Raw genomic sequence first — 22,005 nt, 5'->3', positions numbered from 1 at the left:
AGCATAAAACACTCACCGCTGCTCACGGCTGGACCCGGTCTGTGCTTTCCGTCTTCTTGCATGCAGAAGACAGAAAGCACAGAACGGAGTGCTGAACGCAGGTGTGAACCTAGCGTCAGACGTAATTCTAGACTTGATGACCCACAGGAAGTCTGGGTATTATGTCTGTGCGATGGGTACAAATATAAACGCCCGCTTATACGTCCTTTTTTGTCTTGGTTTTTCTTCTTCTTTTTTTTTTTTTTTTGTGTTTGAGTCATTGGGTGAAAATGTTATGTAACAATTCTGCCTGTCAGAAATGTTTTATATGCTCATCTCCAGTGATAATTGTAATTGCTAGAGAGGCTGTCTGCATATTTTACTCTGTAATGATCAGGAATGGCCTGGATAGGGACATTGTCAAATGTAAACTAATTGATGATTTTGTGTAAGTGTTTGTGCAACTCTCTTGGCACTGCAATCTGATTGCTAGGTCACAGCACTGAAAAATGATTGTGTTCAGAGGGGTATTACAGAATAATACCCCCTCTGATTATGCTTAGAGGGGTACAACAGACAGTCAAAGCTAAAGTATAGTATGCTCTCTGATAGAAGAGGTAATAACATGAACAGAAGTCTCTGCCACCTCTTCCTCTGAGGTCACATGCCGTTTATGCACAGACAATTATGACTTTTCGTTTTCTGTTCAGTCTGCATCTCCATTGCTCCTTTTCCTCCTCCGTGCTGTATGGAGATTATGGCAATACGTGGGAAAGACTCTTTAAAGCTCCATTTCTGAGGATCCACAGGAGCTCTCAAGGTTTGAGACCTGCATATCTCTATTCTGAACAGCATTTTTAGGGTGCATTCACACTAAGTATACGCTGAGCTGATTCTGAAAGTAAAACACGTTCACAATCAGCGTGTACAAAGCAGATCCCATTCGTTTCAATGGCAGCCGGCATACGAGCGCTCCCCATTGAAATGAATGGGCTGCTTTTTCCCCTATTGGTTTCAATGTGATACGCGCGTATCACATTGAAACCAATAGGGAAAAAAGCAGCCCATTCACTTCTATGGGGAGCGCACGTATGCCCGCTCCCATTGAAATGAATGGGATCTGCTTTGTACACGCTGATTGTGAACGTGTTTTACGCTCAGAATGAGCTGAGCATATCCAAAGTGTGAATGCACCCTTACTTGAGAATTGTTCTGGTTCTGTAAGGGCTATTATGGTGCTTAGAATCTTTTTTTTTTTTTTAAACAAGAGATACCAAAATCTTCTACCAGTTACTGAGCTGGAATGAAGGGTCTACTTTTACTAGGATCTGTGAGCGGGAATTGGACTGCTGTTTCACAGGAGAGCAGTGGCAGAAATCCTATGCGATGACTTACAAGATGTATATTAGAAACTCAACTATAATGGTATCACACCGCAGCCAATAAAGTGATTGCAATATATACTCCCCCCCCCCCCCTCCCCCATATTTTCTCTCTCTCTCTCTCTCTCTCTCTCCCTCTCCCTCCCTCCCTGTGGGTGGGAATTCTTCAAGAGGAATGAGATGAAGAAAATGGCAATATTTCCTTGATGGCCCTTTTTAATCCTGCGAAATCGGCATTAGTAGTAAGGACTTATTCTATGGCTACTGAGGTGCCTTCTGCAGGACATATATATGATATGATATAAGCCCTTGGCAGGAAAAGTGTTAAAGCCTGATTGACTTTTTGTGATGTTATGACTTCTAGGTATTATGATGACTTGTGGGTAATGTTAGCTCACAAGATCACAGTCTCTTCATCAAGATGGTTAGCATATCATAAACCCCCTCAAAACTGACCTCAGCCACCTTTACACTTTTCACAGTTAAACAGCAAGTACAAAATAAATCCTCAGCTGCCTAGCTACTGACTACTTCAGTGATTCAGTGTCCCTCACTGACACCTTGGGCCTACTTGTTCTTCTGGCTCCTGCAGGCCCTAGACAGCGAGCATTACACAGTGTGTCTAATTACTAACTGCTATTAGTCTTATAAAGCACCATCTTATTTTATGGAACCTGACATGGTAAAACAAATACAGTTATTCTATAATTGCATGCATACAGAATACTATGGCATGCTGTTATTACATAGCAAGACCAACGTTGAATAGATACAGAGGATCCTACCTATTTATTTTCAATGCTATAAATTATTTTATAGGATAATTATTATGGTGCGACCTTTAATGTGATGTATTTGTAATGCTGCCACTTTTTGTTGTACTCCCTACTTCCAAAAATGCTGTGTCCCCCTTCCCAACCTCCCAATTCACAGAGCCATATGTTGGTTTAAAGGGGTTGTCCACGATAAATTGACAATTCCTGACACTTCCCCTCCAACTTTCTAATATATTCTTTTTTTTTTTTTTTTTCTTTTACCCATATTCTATAGTTTTTCAGTGATATATGTAGGTCATGTGGCCTACCTATATTATTTTTTTTTTTTAACCTTTCTGATGATGTAACCGGTCATTGGTATATTTCCATATCCTGACCCATTACGTCAGTGTAAAGACCTTGCTCTCAGCCCCATTATAATTACTATTTCCTCTGGACTTTTAATTTAACTTTTTAATGATGCCCAGTAGTTTTGGTGTCAGTGCTCTGACTTTTTTCATACTTTCCATCTTCTGAAGATCATATTTTATTTTTCTCTTGACATAGCTATGCAAGGGCTTATTTTTTATGTGTGTTGTACTCTCAGTTGACACCATTTTTGGGTTCATAAAATGTTTTGATAAGCGCTTATTAACGATTTTGGGTGTCCGTTTGAAGAAAAAAAAAAATCATCTAATCTTGTTGCATTTTGTTTTTACCTGTCCAGCAGGCCATTGTGATACCATATTTATATTAATTTTGTCTTACAGCTTTTACAAAATTGACACTTTCGAAAGTAAACTATTTGCAAACTGCAATTTTGTGCTAAACATAAATTTTTGAGGGAGGTGAGGTGAACAAAATACATTAGTTTGCACATTGCAGTATTTTATTTTATTTTTTTTTTAAATTTACTCTTAACCACCCAGAAGCAATGATCGCTATTGATCATGAGGTCTGAGGGTTTAGGCCGCTGGAGTGGATTCTGACTCCAGTAGCTGGCTGTGGAATGAAAGTGCCATACTATAACAGCTCTGAGCGTTAAATATAAGCTTAGGCTGGGTTCACATCTGTGTCTCTGCCTTTAATCAGTTTCTTTGATCCGTTGAAAGATCATAGAAAATAAAAACTAATATATTTATATATTTTTTTTCAAAACTTTGAGGTCTATGGAAGACTGACACAAGCTGATTACCAATGGATAGTAAACCTTTTGTGTCCATTTTGCAATCTGTTTTTCCACTTCATTCTTCTCTACGCATTCAAAGAATGAGGTTAAATGGGGGAAGGAGACCAGATTTTCCACAAATGGACAGTTGGACAAATACCCTTTGACCAATCTGTCAAAAAAGACGGATTATGGTATGTGCTGTATAACAGGGTTTTTTTTTGTTGTTGTTTAAGAAAAAGATTGTTTTTTGAATGGGTGGATGTCTGGTGCAAATGTGAACATAGCATGAGCATGATCTAATAGTATGGCATAGAGCGGGAAGGGGCTGGGAGAATAGAGATATGATCAGACCTTACTTTCTTCCCCCAAGATTGTGTTACCAGAAATAAAGCAATTCTTCTGTTCCAAAACTGAATGTAAATTGCATAATCTTGCCATGCATTGAACAGTTTCCTTGGGGTGTGTGTTGTGTGTGTGTTTTTTTTTTTTTTTTATATATTTCTAAGTGACCAAAGATTTTAGATTGCTCTAGCCAGGTCATAACACACTGAGATGGTAATATATAGTCTTCTAGGGCAGGGTCAGACTGACCCACCAGAGAACCGGTGGGCCCCGAGTCTGACTGTTAGTAGTCATTATGCAAATGCATTGGTCAGGGGCCCGACTGGGATGTTCAGAGGTCCAGTCGGGTACCTGACCATCCCAAACTGGCCCCTGCAGCACTCATCGGGAGTGAAGGACATTAGCAGATGCAGGGTTTTCTGGGGCACCTTTCCATTAAATTTCAGTCCAGGGTAGGTGAAAGAAGAAAAAACAAAACACTTTTACTCACCTAGCCTGAGATGAGCATCTGCTTCGGGTCTCTAACTGCGGTAGATGCTAAATTCTACGATGTCATCAAAGGTCCTTTAGCTGACTAGGATATTATCACAATTCTGTGTGGGGGTCACTGTGGAGAATATAATACTGTGCGGGGACGACAGTGGAGCACATAATACTATTTAGGTGCCACTATGGAGCATGTAATCCTGTGTGGGGTTCACTATGGAGCATGTAATCTGTCCCAGTATTGTTTACATCCCAGGTGCTGCGCTGATGTATATATTATGTATGAATGTATATGTGTAGATATATGGTTTATGTGAAAGGCCTGGTTCACATCTGCGTTCGGTATTACGTTCGGGCAGTCTGCCTGGGGACCCCCCCGAGCGGAATACCGAATGCATTGACAAGTGGTGAGTAATGAAAGCACACGCACCTCATAGATTATAATGGGGTCCGTTTTCCGTACGAGTCATGCGGAGAGGAAAGTAGTTCATGAAGTACTTTTTTCTCCGCATGGCCATCAGCACACAAGCATAGTCTCCTGTACCCAGTATCTCTCAGAGCGGTCCAGTCCTGTATGTGACTACCAGCAGAACTGCAGGACCAGACCACGCTGGGAGGACACCGCCAAAAAAACCCCCAAAACACATGGTATGCTCCAATTCCTGGACAACCTCTTTAATAGATTTATCCATGTTTCTAATATTGATGGCCAGTCCTTAGGATTGGCCACTAATATCTGAGGGGAACAACAGCCAGAACAGCTTTTATAGGACAGTGCGGTTACAGGTAATGGTAACCTTTCCAGGAGCCCTGCTGTTCACTTGCCATACAGTTTGTAGTGGTTAGTTTAGGTAGTACTCATCGTATGGTGGGTGAGCAGCATGGCGTTGTTATTACCTGTAGTCGCACTGTCTCGGTAAAGCAGGGGTCCTGGTCAAGGGCCCTTGAAACAGTTCTACTAGTGAGCCCTAGACATCCCAGTCCAATACTGTTCTAGGGAAAATCGAAGCCTTCTCTACCAGAGTCATATCTGTCTGTCTGGGCAGAAAAAGCACTCATCACCTGGAGGAGAGAGGAAGTGGGCAGCAGAGTGATTATAACTATCACACGTGCCTCCATCATCACACTTCTAAAGTTGGCTGCCATGCTTGAGGGGGGGTGGTAGTTCTAAGCCACAGAGACTGCATGGCATAATCTCTTTGGTACACTTGACACAGGTTGAGAAATGTTATTGGTAAAACAATAGAGATTAGATTTATATTCTGTTTATGATCCTTTATTGTGTCCTAAAGTGTTATCGGCAGTAGTCCATTCCTCTTTCAGTTTTTCTGGTAATTCTCCAGGACCTAGGACAGCAGAGACCCTCCAGGAAAGCAAATTCACGAGGATAATTCCTTTTTTTTTTTTTTTTTTTCTCCAAAGAAATTCCATTTAATAAACTTTCCTGTCCTGGGTTGATGGATATGTTTATCCTTGCATTGCAATTCTTTTCAAACTGATCACTGAAAAAGAGCAAACAAAGTTTCTTCATCTGCATAAAAATGAGTTTTACTACAGAGGAGCTGAGATTGTGATCTTTCTTGGGGTAGGGTCCCACACAGCAAAAATGTGACTTTGCACTGTGGGCTTGTTATGCTTCTTGTGGAAGGGATTTGATTAAACCGAGGCCTACTCTACTAGAGTCATTTCTGTCTGGGCACATCTAAGGTATTCTTGAATTTGTGGAGCGTTTCACATGATGATTTTACCAAGTGTGTCCCTGGACTTTTGCTGCGGTTTCATGTACTAATGTTAAACTGCTAGTCCTATGAACTCAGCTGGATCCAATATTCTTGTCCCACGTGTAGAGACTGAAAAGATGCAGCACTGAACGAGCTACTGTTGCTATGGTAACCGAAGGCAGACTTTTTAGTATTTTCTCCTCCCTCTCTTTCCCCAGTTACACTCCACATAATTCCAGACTTGTCGCTCCTTAGTATTCCTGCTAGCAAGTCAAACACCTGATGCTACAGCTTCTGAATGCATATGATGTTCAATTTGAGTATTCTAATAAATTAAAATGAAAAATTGTTTTAAAGTAGATTTTGTTTGGTTTCCTGGACTACTCTGCTGAATGCTGATCGGGTTACCGGTATTTTAATAAACCGCTAGACCCCTGCCCTTATTTATTTTATTTTATTTTTTTGTTTGCTTTATAATTGTATAGATCTTTTGTATAACTTGGCTTTGTGATCTCATGCTATGATAGACTTGGATTAACTGTAAAATTATAATTATCTATTTCTGTAATGTTACTTAGGTGTAGAAGCTTTAACTGCACTTTCCAGACATATCAGAAACCCATGGTGGTCATTCATACATGTCACTACCAAACCAAATATGATGTATTCATATGTGGCAATTTTGTTAGTTTAATTTATTTTGCCATTGTCCCATTCACAAGAAATGCGTTTTCAGAAATCCATATGTGTGCTGCCAAAAAACTCGCATTTACATGAAAGGAAGTGATCTTCAATCAAAGAGACTTCTATAAGAAATCAGCCATGTATGGGCCCTAGTCATGGGGTGAATTCAAATTGTGACTTACAGTGCCTACAAGTAGTATTCAACCCCCTGCAGATTTAGAAGGTTTGATAAGATGCAAATAAGTTAGAGCCTTCAAACAAGAGCAGGATTTATTAACAGATGCATAAATCTTACAATCCAAAAAGTTGTGTTGCTCAGTTAAATTTTAATAAATTTTAAACATAAAAGTGTGGGTCAATTATTATTCAACCCCTAGGTTTAATATTTTGTGGAATAACCCTTGTTTGCAATTACAGCTAATAATCATCTTTTATAAGACCTGATCAGGCCGGCACAGGTCTCTGGAGTTATCTTGGCCCACTCCTCCATGCAGATCTTCTCCAAGTTATCTAGGTTCTTTGGGTGTCTCATGTGGACTTTAATCTTGAGCTCCTTCCACAAGTTTTCAATTGGATTAAGGTCAGGAGACTGACTAGGCCACTGCAACACCTTGATTTTTTCCCTCTTGAACCAGGCCTTGGTTTTCTTGGCTGTGTGCTTTGGGTTGTTGTCTTGTTGGAAGATGAAATGACGACCCATCTTAAGATCCTTGATGGAGGAGCGGAGGTTCTTGGCCAAAATCTCCAGGTAGGCCGTGCTATCCATCTTCCCATGGATGCGGACCAGATGGCCAGGCCCCTTGGCTGAGAAGCAGCCCCACAGCATGATGCTGCCACCACCATGCTTGACTGTAGGGATGGTATTCTTGGGGTCGTATGCAGTGCCATCCAGTCTCCAAACATCACGTGTGTGGTTGGCACCAAAGATCTCGATCTTGGTCTCATCAGACCAGAGAACCTTGAACCAGTCTGTCTCAGAGTCCTCCAAGTGATCATGAGCAAACTGTAGACGAGCCTTGACATGACGCTTTGAAAGTAAAGGTACCTTACGGGCTCGTCTGGAATGGAGACCATTGCGGTGGAGTACGTTACTTATGGTATTGACTGAAACCAATGTCCCCACTGCCATGAGATCTTCCCGGAGCTCCTTCCTTGTTGTCCTTGGGTTAGCCTTGACTCTTCGGACAAGCCTGGCCTCTGCACGGGAGGAAACTTTCAAAGGCTGTCCAGGCCGTGGAAGGCTAACAGTAGTTCCATAAGCCTTCCACTTCCGGATGATGCTCCCAACAGTGGAGACAGGTAGGCCCAACTCCTTGGAAAGGGTTTTGTACCCCTTGCCAGCCTTGTGACCCTCCACGATCTTGTCTCTGATGGCCTTGGAATGCTCCTTTGTCTTTTCCATGTTGACCATGTATGAGTGCTGTTCACAAGTTTGGGGAGGGTCTTAAATAGTCAGAAAAGGCTGGAAAAAGAGATAATTAATCCAAACATGTGAAGCTCATTGTTCTTTGTGCCTGAACTACTTCTTAATACTTTAGGGGAACCAAACAGAATTCTGGTGGTTTGAGGGGTTGAATAATAAATGACCCTCTGAATAAACTTTTCACAATTTAAAAAAAAAATGAAACAAAGAAATAACATTCTTTTTTGCTGCAGTGCATTTCACACTTCCAGGCTGATCTTCCAGGCTGAAGTTAATTCCGAATGTGTAAACCTGCTAAATCTGCAGGGGGTTGAATACTACTTGTAGGCACTGTAATTCTATTATTCCCTTTAGTCTGAACCACTAGGAAGAGCAATAAGTAGGTTTGGTTTTCAGTAACTTTATGCTGTATTAAATCTCTTGGAATGCTGTGGTTGTTTGTAGGTGTTTTTGGTTGAAAAGTATCTTGAGGATATGATGCAAAATGCTTTGCACCCTGCATCTATTATGTAAATTTTGGCTCAGTTGCTGTCTCTCTCCATTGGAGGCTTTTTCGCTGCGGCCCGCTATGTGGAGCCTTAGCTTGAGACATTTTTCCTGGTCCTCTCCTGTTGCTGCATCAACTGTCTGTGTCATGAAATACTGCATTATATGCTTTTGCAGAAAGTAATGCAGATTTGGTGATGTGACTGTGAGTCTAGGGCTGGGCAATTACTTGAAAAATAACCATAATCGAAAGTCGGGTCAATTAGTTGTTGTGAAATTTCCATATAGATCAGACTTGGGCAAAGCCTGGCCCGTGGGCCATATCCGGCCTTCTGACTGATTCAGACCGGCCCGCACAGCTTGTCTAGGGGGCGTCTTATGCAGGACAGTGCAAGAAGATGGAGACATGTGGTGTGTGTCATAAGGTACTGAGAGGGCAATGTGAGATGCAGGGTGGAGAGTGTGTGTGTGTGTCTGTATGTGTGTGTCTCCTAGGGGCAGAGATGGAAGGGGAATGTTATACTAAGGCAGAGATGGCAGATGGAGGGGGACATGAAACTGGGGGGGGGGGGGGGACATCAAATGGGGCAAATGAAGGGGGGGATATGAAACTAAGGGAGAAATGGAGGGGGGGACATGAAACTGGGGGTAGATGAAGAGGGCACTTAAACAGACTGTCAGGAACGCCCTTCTGACTGTGAATAGATACGGTACTGGGACCGATAGCTCTTCACCCAGGACACAGGTCGTGAAATTCAACAGTGTGCTGAATTCAGCGCACTGTTGGCTTTCTAGCAGTATATAAAACCGCATGTGCCCCAGGTGGTGAAAGGTCCTCTTTAAGTCTCACACCTCCATTGGCTAAAGGTAAAGTCAGTAACTATACACTGTCTTATATTATTTAATCAGGATTGCTGATATGTGAATAACCAAAACCAAAATTCAGCATGTTGTGGTATATAAAATAGCGCCAACATATTACACAGCACTGTACAATTTGTAAAGAGGACATGTCCTAAAATAATCATTCATTAATTGTAATCAAGGTAAAATGAATAGTTATTTTCATATATGCGATAATCACCCAGCCCTACGTGAGTGGGAGTGTCAGCAGGGAAGGCAGGGCAATGAGACTTAGATGTTGCTGTTTTAGATGAAGATGAAAGCCACAGTTATTAAGAACATTTATCCAGTGAGGTGAATGCACTGTGAAAACTGCCTGATTGGGCAATCCAAAAAGGAGGGGGGGGGGGAGCACAGTGAGTCTGCACAGGGTGGCTGATGGGCCAACGGTGACCCAAAATAATCCAGCTTGACTGTTTTTTTTTGTTTTTTTTTTTTTATGTGTTTGTTTTTTTTGACGATTTCGTCTAAAAAAAAAAAAAAAAAAATTGGATATGGGTATCCACTGTGTAACTGTTTGGAATATTTCTTTTGCTACCAAACCGTTTCTCTCTTAAAACTGTTTGCAAGCGGACAGATATCAGATGCAGATGTCAACCCAGCCTTAGCCAATTTCTTGCCCATCTACATTGGTGGCAAGTTGACTATGTGGAGAAAAGGATCTGATGGCACTGGCTGGAGAAAAAGATTAGCCATGGCTGGGGCTGAGGTGCATCTCCAACAAGTGGCAGGAATCACATGATTCAGAGAGTAAAGGAGAGCAGGAGACATAACAGTCTTCTACCACACTTCTCGAAAGCTCACACCAAATAATTTGCCATTGAGGGGGAGGGGTGGTGGTAATCCTCCGCTATAGGGTTTCCTCCCTTCTGGACATATATCTGTGGCCATGAGGAGGGCATAAACATCACACACTATAAACCCCCAAAATTAGACTAGAAAAGTATATAAAAGCATTCTTCCCTAAGGCCCCGTTCCCACGGAGTAACGCACCGCTCATTTAGACACGTATACATGTGTCAGAGCGAGGTGCTTCAAAACAGATCCCATTGACTTCAATGGGTGCCAGTCTTACGCGTGCTACACATTGAAATCAATGGGATATAAAGCCTCCCATTGATTTCAATGTGTAGCGTGCGTAAGCTGGCACCCATTGAAGTCAATGGGATCTGTTTTGAAGCACCTCGCTCTGACACATGTATACGTGTCTAAATGAGCGGCGTGCTACTCCGTGGGAATTGGGCCTAACGTTTCCTTTTTTTTTTTTTTTTTTAACTATGCTGAAATAAGCAGCTACCTAGACTAAGTAGTTGGGCGGGGGGAGTTGAGACAGGTATTTTTTTTTTTTTTTTTTGCAGACACTTCTGGCATTAAGAGTCAGATCACACGGAAGAGGAAATTCTTTATTTTCTGCCGCCGGCTTTTTTGCGCAGCTAGCCACGATGGGATGTCGATGCTGTGACACAGCATTCCATCGTGGCATCCCGCTTCTGAATAGGCCCGGATGAATAGGCCTAATCAGGAGGGAGTCTCAACCTGCGTACTCCGCGACAAGATCAAGCAGGATGCTTCTTTTTTCCGCTTTCTGCTGCGATCTCTGCCTCCCATTGGAAACAATGGGAGGTAGATTCAGGAGGAATCTGCTAATGTTTCGGGGGCGGAATCCGCCCCCAAATTCGCGGCAAATTCCTCCGTGTGAACTGACCTTAAACTTAACCAATTTGATAGCTTTAGGGAAGCTTCTAACTACATCAGCATTTCCCTGATTCTAAACTTGGCTGCAGGAACAGTTTCCTGATGATAGAATCACCACCGCTAACCTAACCTATTTTTTTGATGGTTACCTGGTTGACCAAACTATTTTAGTTGTAACAGATTGTAACCTACAATTATCTTTAGACAGTCATTTTAGGACACTCCACTTTTTACATGTTACACTCTCCATTTATATGCCATCCTACTGAAATTTTATTTTTGCTATTCACATTGGATAGTGTACACTTAGTGCCCATATCCTTTAGCCATTTTCAGTGTGAGACTGGATAATATGGGTGCAAAATAATTGAAATAATCAATGTCCGCAAGTTCACTCTGATTAAGGGAGCTGGAAACTTTGGTTATTTTGCAATTTTCTCTGTTCCAGATTTACTATTTTGGTTACTACTAGATATAAATGTGGAGCATCTTTGTCACAATGTGGTGCATATAGTTTTTCCTAAAATTTTTCTACTTGCTAGACATGTGGATTGTCATAAAATTCTGTCTCAAAGTAAGCCAACTAAAGGTAGTATAAACATGGACTAAACAGTCTAAAATACACCCGCCAGCTGGTGTGATAAATCTGGCGTATTTTAAGACTGCCTGTCTAAGTTTGCACTGTCTAACTATTAGTAAATCTGGGCCAGTGAATCTTTCACCATGTGTAAAGATCTAATCAATTCATTAATTTTTGTGGACAAGCTGTTAGTTTAATAATCCAGTCTATGTGTGGGGTTAATCCGCTAGTCTCAGTGAATCCAGCCATCTGTTCAAGAGTAGACATTTTATCTTCTCAGTGTTATGCTGTTTATGTTTCAGTGTCCGTTTTAGATGTTCCACTGTCGCCTATTTATATAAGGATTCACTTATGTAATTTATATAAGTGAATGTGATGAATCTGTGTCATCGGCTACAAAGTCGTGCAATGAAGCATTCAAGTATATAAGGCTTTGTTGATATCTGCGCCAGATACTTAGTTGCAGTGTCCGCCTGAAAATCAGTGGTGGAAAAATCCTGCACAAAAGTCCTTTTACTCCACCAATTTCAGTTTTAAAATGATGACCCCCCATTATAGTCATTATTTTGCGGTCTACCTCTCCTTTGTTATGCTCCTCTTAACAGAAGATTAGTGTCTACTTTAAGGGTTAACCAATATTTTTTTTTTTAATTATTTGAAGTTTAAAGAGGTTTTCCAGGCAAAAAAAATATTTTTTAAAAAAGGTCTGCTATTAATCAATAGCACTAAGTGCACCCAAATACCTTTAGCAGTGTTTTGAGTGATTTTCTGGCGTTCTCTGGTGTCCTCTGCATTTGTTTACATGTGTAGCTTCCTGCTGTCTTAGCCTACATCTACCATGATGCATTGCAGTTCACTCAGATCCCCCTCTCACTTCCTCCCTCACAACCAGTTTCCCTAGCTAGCCCATGGACTACTAGCCCTACCTAGCTAACTAACTCTGTCCCCCAACCCATCATACTTATCTGTCTTGTTATCCTAGAGATGACTTTCAGGTGCTGCTGTCCCCTCTTTTGCCTCTTCACCTGGGATCCTGAACTGGCGCCTGAACAATAGAACGCCGGGCAGAAGCCACGCATGTGCAATAAAACACTGATTCTTTTTGTTTCTGCAGGCGTTCTGTTGCGCAGGCGCCGGCTCTGGCATACATTTGAAGGAAGCGATGGCCAGTGAGGAAGTGAGCGGTGAGCATTGGTGAGTGTGAGGGGGAGAGAGGAGTACTGGTGGCTTCCTGTCCCCAGAAACAGCGAAATGGGACGTTTTCTTTTTTTTTTCGGTGGGAGATGGTCTATTTCTAATATTTTTTTAAAAAAATTAAGCTACATTAGGGAAAATCCCTTTTAAAATAAGGATCTACTTTGAGAAAAGTTGATACCGTCATCTGTGGGCAGTGTTATTATGCAAGAAATAGACATGAATAAAATAAGGAAAACAATGATTTTAGGCAACTTGATGTATATAGTATATAAGTATATAAGTAAAAAGCGGTCGAAGGGAAAAAAAAAATTAAAAAAACAAACCCTCTTATTTTCATCACCAGAAATTTTAAAAATACCAGTTTGTACAATGTGACCATCGAAAAAAAAACAACAACTTTAATTTCTCTGAACTTATAGGGTTTTTCCCATTTCAAGGATCCTATGTGTATTGGTAGCTGATGTAAATTGAAGACTCTTCCTAATTATATTGCTTTAGAAATACTGCTTTGTTTGCCTTCTATGTGATCTTATTCCTCCCATTCTTTACACAGCATTGCTATAACCATGGACCTGTAGGAAAAGTGATGTCACTCGCTGCTCTTGCCAGCAGGACAATCGTTCAGCTAATTGCAGTTTGTCCTGTTCAGCAAGAGCGAGGAGGGGGAAAAAATACAGGATGCGAGAAGAACAGACTGCAGGCAGAGCTTCTGAAACACTGATATGGGAAAACCCCTTTAATAAAAAAAAAATAATTCAGCCCCCAGAGAGCAGTAAGCATGTCATTCGACCTGGTATCAGATAGCAGGTTAGGTGTTTTAACAATGTGTAAACAATAGGGGAATAATTTAACATAGTAAGCAAACAAAGCAACATTTCTAAAGCAATGTATTTAGGAAAACTCTTGAATTTGCATAAACCAGCAGCTTAGGATCCTTGAGATGGGAATATCTCTTTAATTGTGGCAGACTCTAATGTAATAAACTTGACAGACACACAATATACCATCATGCATATTGTCTTTTGAAACTGTTGAAAGCCTGAATGCACTTTTAAAAAAAACTTAATGCAAGAAAGCTTCTACCATGATTTTTACATTGGAGTGAATGCAGACGAACGCCCCAGAGGGGTCTGTGACTGCATCTGTTAGTTGCTCTCCTACAGTGACGATAGTATGAACCTACAATCATGGGCATTTGTGTATAATGTATATTAATGTATTAACTTTTTTTCTCTGTTTTAATAGAGTACCCAATAGGATCTTGTAAGACATGGATCGATGTAAACACGTCGGACGTCTACGCTTGGCACAGGACCACTCCATACTAAATCCACAGAAATGGCGCTGTGTGGACTGTGATACAAGAGAATCTGTGTGGGCTTGTCTTAAGTGTTCACATGTGGCTTGTGGGCGTTATATTGAAGAACATGCCTTGCGCCACTTTCAGGAAAGTAGACACCCCTTGGTTATGGAGGTGCATGAGCTTTATGTTTTCTGCTATTTGTGCCAGGACTATGTATTAAATGATAACCCAGAGGGTGACTTAAAGCTACTGAGAAGTGCACTTTCTGCTGTGCGCAGTCAAAAGCAGGAAGCATCAAGTCGAAGAAGCTTAAGATCACAAACCGCAGCTAGTGAAGGGTCTGGATGCCACAGGTCATCACAAGGGCAGCCATTGATGCTTACAGCATTACGTCATAGACGCCAAACTTTGCTAGCAAAGGCACTACGACTTTGGTTTGAAAAATCTTCTAGGGGACAGCTGAAATTAGAAGAAAAGAAACAGCAAGCAGAGCTTGAGAAGAAGAAAGAAGAGGCTAGATTAAGGAGACTGGAAGTAAAACGGCGTCTTCTAGAAGAACTTGCGAACACTCCCCCCAGGAAAAGTGCCCGTCTACTGTCACATACACACAGGGATAGCCTTATTCCTCGTAAATTCAGGGACATGACAACCAGCAGTTCTGCTTCAAGGAAAGAAGCTCAAAGACGCTTTAACCAGCTATACTCAATCAAGCCTACTGTGACTCCCGGAGTGACAGGGCTTCGCAACCTTGGAAACACCTGCTATATGAACTCTATACTGCAAGTGCTCAGTCACCTGCAGAAGTTCAGGGAATGCTTCCTCACCCTGGATCCCTGTGAGAAAGAAGAACTTTTAACAAATAAAGGCACCAATGGCAAGCACCGTACGGGTAACATTGGTTCGGGATACCCATCTGGGGGCCTTGGATTAAATGGTGGGGGGTCATCAATTAAAAAAAGCCTGGAGCTAATTCAAGCCAAGGAACCCAGCACCAAACAACTGTCCCTTTGCCATGAACTGCACACCCTCTTTCGTGTAATGTGGTCAGGGAAGTGGGCGCTGGTTTCGCCCTTTGCCATGTTACATTCTGTTTGGAGTCTAATCCCAGCTTTCAGAGGTTATGACCAACAAGATGCCCAGGAGTTTCTTTGTGAGCTGCTGGACAAAGTGCAGCAGGAACTGGAGTCTGAAGGCAGCAAGCACAGAATACTTATTCCTATCTCCCAGAGAAAGCTTACCAAACAGGTGCTGAAGGTAGTAAATACAATATTCCATGGACAACTGCTCAGTCAGGTAAGATGGACTGTTGTGTTGCATAGCAAATATGTTAGCTGTTTTAACCCCTTCCTGCCGCATGCATTTTTTTTTTACTTCAATTTTTGACTTCAAAATCTCATAACGTTATTCTATGGATCAGTGTGATTCTGGGGATAGAAACATTTTGGGGGAAAAAAAAAACCAAAACATTTTGGAGTTGTTTTTTGTCAGGACCCAAAGCAAAGCAGCCGTCTTATTAATTCCTCTTGATTATTTATTTATATAATATAATTTTTTAAAATCCTGTATTATATACCTGTGCAAAATACTGACCATTGTGAGGTGAAGTAAATAGCTCAAGGAAAATCCTAAATCTGTGCTTACAAATTCTAAATCATTGACATTTAATATCTGTATACTTCGCAAAAAAATATATTTTCTAGACTCTCAATAATATATATATATATATATATATATATTTTATTTTTTTTTTTGTTTACTTGTTGCAATTTATTACCAATATTTTATTATGTTTGCAGGTTACATGTTTGACTTGTAGTTATAAGTCTGATACAGTGGAACCTTTCTGGGACTTGTCTTTAGAATTTCCAGAGCGTTATCATAGTCTGGAAAAGGGAATTACTCCAGTCACTACTACTGAGTGCACTCTTACAGAAATGCTGGCCAAGTTTACAGAAACTGAGGCGCTGGAAGGAAGAATCTATGCTTGTGACCAGTGTAACAGTGAGTGGCATCTAATACTTTTTTATAATTGTTTCTTAGCCAGTGATTATTTTCTTTGTAAAACTGACAGCTTTTGTAATCAGTCAGCATGTAAACCAAACAGTAGTGTGTCACTCAACTAACCTATATTGTATATAAGTCTACATTGTGTTTTGTGTTTTCAGTACAGAAGCCCCTTATCAGACAAGTATACTAGAGAACGCATGATTGACAGAAGAGCACTTGAGAGCTATTACGCCTCATACACTTGACCAATGCATCAGCCTGGTCCATGGGTGACTTCAGTGTGCTGGCCATACTTCAATGGCCCCATTCACTGCTCTTGGTGAATGGGGTGTGCCTTGAGTCTTGCTCTGGGCTCATGGGTCTGTGATAATGCACCATCATGCGTATGGGGCTATACAAATGAATAGGTCATTGTTTGTCTAAAATGACTATATACACAATTGTGTGCATCAGGGCTTATACCAACACATTAGATTATGGGTCACAACAATCACAAACTTGAATGGATATGGAATAAATTTTTGGTGGGGGTCTGACCATTGGGGTCACCAGTGATCACAAGAATCTTGAGTCCTCCTTTTTGAGTGGCGTGTATGGGATAAATATTCTTATGTTTTAATACTTCGTTGAGCTTTTTGAGCACACGGATACCTAAAGTGTTATTTTGTTTTGTTTTTTTTTATATGTGATCTAGGGAAAGGATGGTCTGTCATACTATATACTGAAATACTAATGTATTGCAGTGTTTTGTAAAGTCAATTACTGCCTATAGCCACTGTAATGGAACTATGGTAATGACAAGCCTGGGAGACTTCAATAGGTTCCCGGCTGTCATGGCAAGTGATCACCGTTTTCTGATGACGTTCCAGAGAGTGTCGACTGGTAAAAGATGGGAATGCTTGTGCACTTTAGATGCCGCTGTTTAAACGGGACCGCAGCATCTAAAGTGTTAACAGCAGCGGATGCTGGCTGCAATATACAACTGGCATCAGTCGTGTATGGAGAGAGCTCAGTGTGTCTCGTACTTGTATATGATCATGACACCATTGCAGAATATTCCAACCAAGGCTGCGACACTTTACAGAAGCGTTTTTTCCTAAACAATAATTATTTCAATCTGTCAATGACCATTATCTACTTTTGGCTTAGTACTGGCTAATTCTAACACTCCAAAGACAAACTGATAGGGAAAGTAGATTGTGAGCCCTATATGGCACAGTAGTGGTACTGTCTGTAAAGCGCTGCGGAATATGATAGTACTATATAAGTAAGCAAAATAAATAAAAATCTCTACATAAGATTTTTTTCTTTCAGGGTGTGACATTGGTTATACTGGCTACTGTACAGGCAGCGAGCCAAGTAATGGACACAATTCAAAGTAGATTTATTTCAAAAGTTGACTTTTGCAAAAGAGGCATGATGTCCAAAAAACCAAGCTGTGATCTAAAATCCAATATAGCGCTCCTTCCATGCTGTGCCCAAACAGCAGGTTATACCCACATGTGACCTTAAGTAAGTTATCCTCGTTATCCTACACCAGTGTCATTCATGTGAGTGTCATCTACTATTTGGGCACATAGGGCACATATTTTAAGGAGCGCTATGTGCTTTTGGAGCACAGATTTAGATTTTTGGACACCATGTCATTTATTTTTTTTCAGAAACCATAAAATTGCCCCTACAAATTCATTTAAATCTACTCTCCAAATGCTAGAAAGCGCAGTGCTCCTTTCTTGCCTGAGCCCTGCTGTGTACCCAAACAGCAATTTCTACCCACATACAAATTTTGTACCCAGGATAACCCACTCAATACTTTTTAAGAGTGCATGTTTCAAATGACACAAAGTGAGTATAACATAAAAGGCACTGAAATGGCATATTTCTTTCAAAATTTCAATTGTCACTGTGTACATTAATTTTTGGGAAGCTCTATTGGGCTCAAGCTAATAATACCCCTTGAGAAATTCCATGTACTGGTACTTCAGGGGCTCTGGAAATGCAACATGGCACCTAAAAACTATTCCCGCAAAATCTGCAATCCAAAAGCCAAATGGTGCCCTTTCTAATCCAAGCCCTGTCATATACCCATACAGCAGATTATAACAACATATGGGGTATTGCAGTATTCATAAGCAGTTGTTTATAACAAATTATTTTATAATTTTCAATTAAGTGAGCTTAATAATTATTTTTCATAAGCACACAAATGGTATCTAAACATCTTCAAAGAGCAACTTCTCCCAACAATCCTGTAGAAAATTGGTGAGCGATGATGGATTGCCATATCGTAAGGCAAAAGTGATAACTAAGTGGCTCAGTGAACAAAACATTAAATGCTGTGTTCATGACCATGTTCCCCATGTGAAACTGTGGATTAACAAAACACAGAAATGATAAACTCCATGCTCCAGGCATTGTCATCAGTCAGGTTTTGGCCAGGAGAAATTACAGAAAAAACTGAACACTTGGGGTCAACAATAAATATTGCAGTTAAATTATAGTCTTTGCCAAAAGTCGAAAAACTTCTGAAATGCTTATAATTGTACTTCTGACTAATTATGCTGTAGCAGCAAACATTGTGTAAACCAGTCTCCAGTCTGGCAATGACTGTACATATCTGGGAAGCACACAATATTCCTGGTTTACTACATCTCTGATCAATACCGTATTGTCTTAATGGGAACTTTTATTTATGCTGCAGGGCGGAGGCGGAAATCCTCCCCAAAGCCCCTTGTGCTGAGTGAGGCCAAGAAACAGCTTATGATATTCAGACTACCTCAGGTCTTGCGGCTGCACCTTAAGCGGTTCAGGTAAGATAACGCTCTTCACATGTCTTTAATATGCTCATATGCTTTTGCAGGAATTACAGGAGCATGTTTCATATTACCTTGGTCTAAATATCTCCTGTAGTGTGAGCACTGTTTTTTGAACTTGGATACTTGGACTTTCTTTGTGGCGATAAGATGTGTTAGCTGTTGTTAGCCTTAGCCAAGGGGAAAATGATGGCATTGTTGAACTCCAACATGGTTGCTCCCGCTTTCTAAGAGGTAGAAGGTGCCCATACATAAACTAGTCAGCTGATCTTGCCCGCATTTTCAGGTTTAGCTAACAAAAACATGGACATACTTTTTTTTAAGGATTCAAATCACAGAGGGTGTATAGCCACCTGACAAATAAAATAGAACTCACAGAAGTGAATGGTCAGAGCAAAAGAAAAAATATGTAAAACGTAACTTTTTTTTTAAAATAATAAATAATGAGATAAAATCTTCAACCTATAGTGTGAGCATCTATCTTTAGATAGAATTATAAAGTATATGCGGTTTATTGGGTCAGTATCTTAGTGGGAAAGAATACTGCAATGGTGGAGCGGCAGATGTTAAATCTAGGACATCTGTCAGTTCTACTTAGTGATGTCGTTATGGTCTGACATTTTACCCAGGGACCATAGTATACTAACATATTTGGCGATCTTGTACCACAAGACTCTATACTAGTAGGAGCCCAATGCATAGGTTTATACCTGAGATGAATGACCGGAATATGAATCCGGGTTTAGTGAAGTGACAACTGTTTTCATTCATGTCCACTCCGAGCTATCCACCTGTCTCTTGTCCAACCTGCTCTTTGACACTCTTCAGTCAGGCTTCAGACTCCGTCACTCCACTGAAACCACCCTAACCAAAGTCGCTAAAGACCTTATAACCGCCAAAGCCAAATGTCACTACTCTGTCCTTCTCCTCTTTCACCTCTCCTCTACCTGTGACACAGTTGACCACTCCCTCTTGTTAGAAACTCTCTCATCCCTTGGTATCTCAGACCTGGCCCTTTCTTGGATCTCCTAATACCTCACCAACAGCACATTCAGCATCTCCCACTCGCACACCACCTCCTCACCCTGCCCTCTTTCTGTAGGTGTCCCCCAAGGCTCGTCCTCAGCCCCTCCTGTTCTCCATCTACACCCTCGGCCTGGGCCAACTCATAGAATCTCATGGTTTTCAATAGCATTGTTAATCTGATGACACCCAAATGTATCTCTTTGGACAAGACATTACCTCTCTGTTGGCCAGAGTTCCAGATTGTTTAGTGGCCGTAGCCTCCTTTCTCTCCTCCCGCTTTCTCAAACTCAACTTGGAGAAAACAGAGTCCATCATCTTCGCCCCACCCCGTACAGCCCCTCTACCTGACCCATCTATCAAAGTTAACGGAACCACTCTTACCCCTGTCCCACGGGTCTTATGCCTTGGGATAACCCTGAACTCCGACCTATCCTTCAAGTTGCACGTTCAAACCCTCAACGTTTCCTGCCGCCTCCAGCTCAAGAACATCCATCGAATCCGCTCCTTCCTCACCCCAGAATCTGCTAAAATGCTAGTCCATGCCCTTGTACTCTCCCGGTTAGATTACTGCAACACCCTTCTCCATTGACTTCCAGAAAACACCCTCACCCCCCCTCCAGTCCACCTTAAACTGTGATGCTCACGTAATACACCTCTCCCCCCATTCTTTATTGGCTGCTCCCCTCTGCCAGTGCCTTCAATGGCTACCCGTTGCCCAGGGAATGGAGTTCAAGCTACTAATGTTAACATACAAAGCCATTCACAACCTGTCCCTCCATATATCTCCGACCTAATCTCCTGTTACCTGCCCACACACACCTCCTTGTCCGCTCTGTTCTTATCCGCTCCTCACACAACCGTCTCCAAGCTTTCTGCCGTGTATCCCCCATACTCTGGAACTCCTTACCAAGACACATAAGACTGACCCCCACAATTACAGGCTTCAAGAAGGCCCTGAAGACTCACCTATTCAGGAAGGCCTACAACCTCCAATAACACTATCACCACACCACCATATGTACAGTCTCTCCCTCTCCTTCTGTATCTATCCCTCTTCCCTCATAGATTGTAAGCCCTCGCGGGCAGGGCCCTCTACCCCACTGTGCCAGTCGGTCATTGTTAGTATTATATCTACCTGTATATTTTGTGTGTTGTATGTAACCCCCAAATGTAAAGCTCCATGGAATTAATGGTGCTATATAAATAAATAATAATTCATACACAGGTCACTTCCACGCATCCTTCCCGTTTTGTACAGATTCCTGATTTGGATAACTTAATATACAGAAAGATGTGGTCAAATATATATGTCAGGGAGATAATTACCCCTGGTGTCCCATTAAGATACTGACTCAATAGACCGTATGTATCTAATGCTATCTAAGGCAGATGTTCACACTATAGGTTGCAGATTTTATCTCATTTATTAAAAGTTAAGTTTTACATATTTTTTCTTTTGCTCTGACCCTGTGATTACTTTTTTAAGGATATGTTACCCCTTTCCTGTTGCAGCCACTTTAAATTATTAGTTGTTTTTTTTTTTGGGAGGGGGGGGTCAAATTGTATTTAATAAGTTACACTGTATCACTGTTGTGTATAGAATAATAAACTCCCCTCTCCTGAAATTTGTGGGATCAAAATGTAAAATAGTAGGTTTATCTACATTAAAAAAAACATGGCGCAAACCCATCCCTGCGTTATAATTCTCATAACCAGCCATACCTAATTGGACACAACTTGCCATCCCTTTTATTCTTCCCCTAAATCTAAAGAAGAGAATTGCATCTTTAAAATGACAATCTGTAAGTTTCCACAATTTATATAGGGGGATAGAAAATTATATTCTCATGTGAGCTCCTTTTTAATTCAATTCACAATATTGGTTGCCACATTTCTTTGACACCTATAAAAAAAAAAAAAAATATATATATATATATATATATATATATATATATATATGTGTTAGTTTGCTATGTGCAGTATAGATTTTTAAAATAATAGTGAATAACAGCAATATCTTGCTAGCTTTCTGTATTAGTGCTTTTGAGAGTA

General features: G+C 41.0%; 1 protein-coding gene across 1 annotated transcript in view; it reads left to right on the top strand.

Moving 5' to 3' along the window:
• USP49 (ubiquitin specific peptidase 49) overlaps window positions 1-22,005 on the top strand; it is a 37,684-nt gene that overhangs the window by 7,752 nt on the left and 7,927 nt on the right. Inside the window, exons 2-4 of the mRNA XM_075264292.1 lie at window positions 14,050-15,400; window positions 15,904-16,108; window positions 18,816-18,924. Of these exons, the coding sequence (XP_075120393.1) occupies window positions 14,075-15,400; window positions 15,904-16,108; window positions 18,816-18,924 (1,640 nt within the window). The 5' untranslated portion in view covers window positions 14,050-14,074. The remainder of the gene's footprint in view (window positions 1-14,049; window positions 15,401-15,903; window positions 16,109-18,815; window positions 18,925-22,005) is intronic.

The sequence above is a fragment of the Leptodactylus fuscus genome, chromosome 2, assembly GCF_031893055.1.
Source record: "Leptodactylus fuscus isolate aLepFus1 chromosome 2, aLepFus1.hap2, whole genome shotgun sequence".
Lineage (NCBI taxonomy): Eukaryota > Metazoa > Chordata > Amphibia > Anura > Leptodactylidae > Leptodactylus > Leptodactylus fuscus.
The sequence above is the reverse complement of the archived record's forward strand: the minus strand, read 5'-3'. Positions and strand labels throughout refer to the sequence as shown.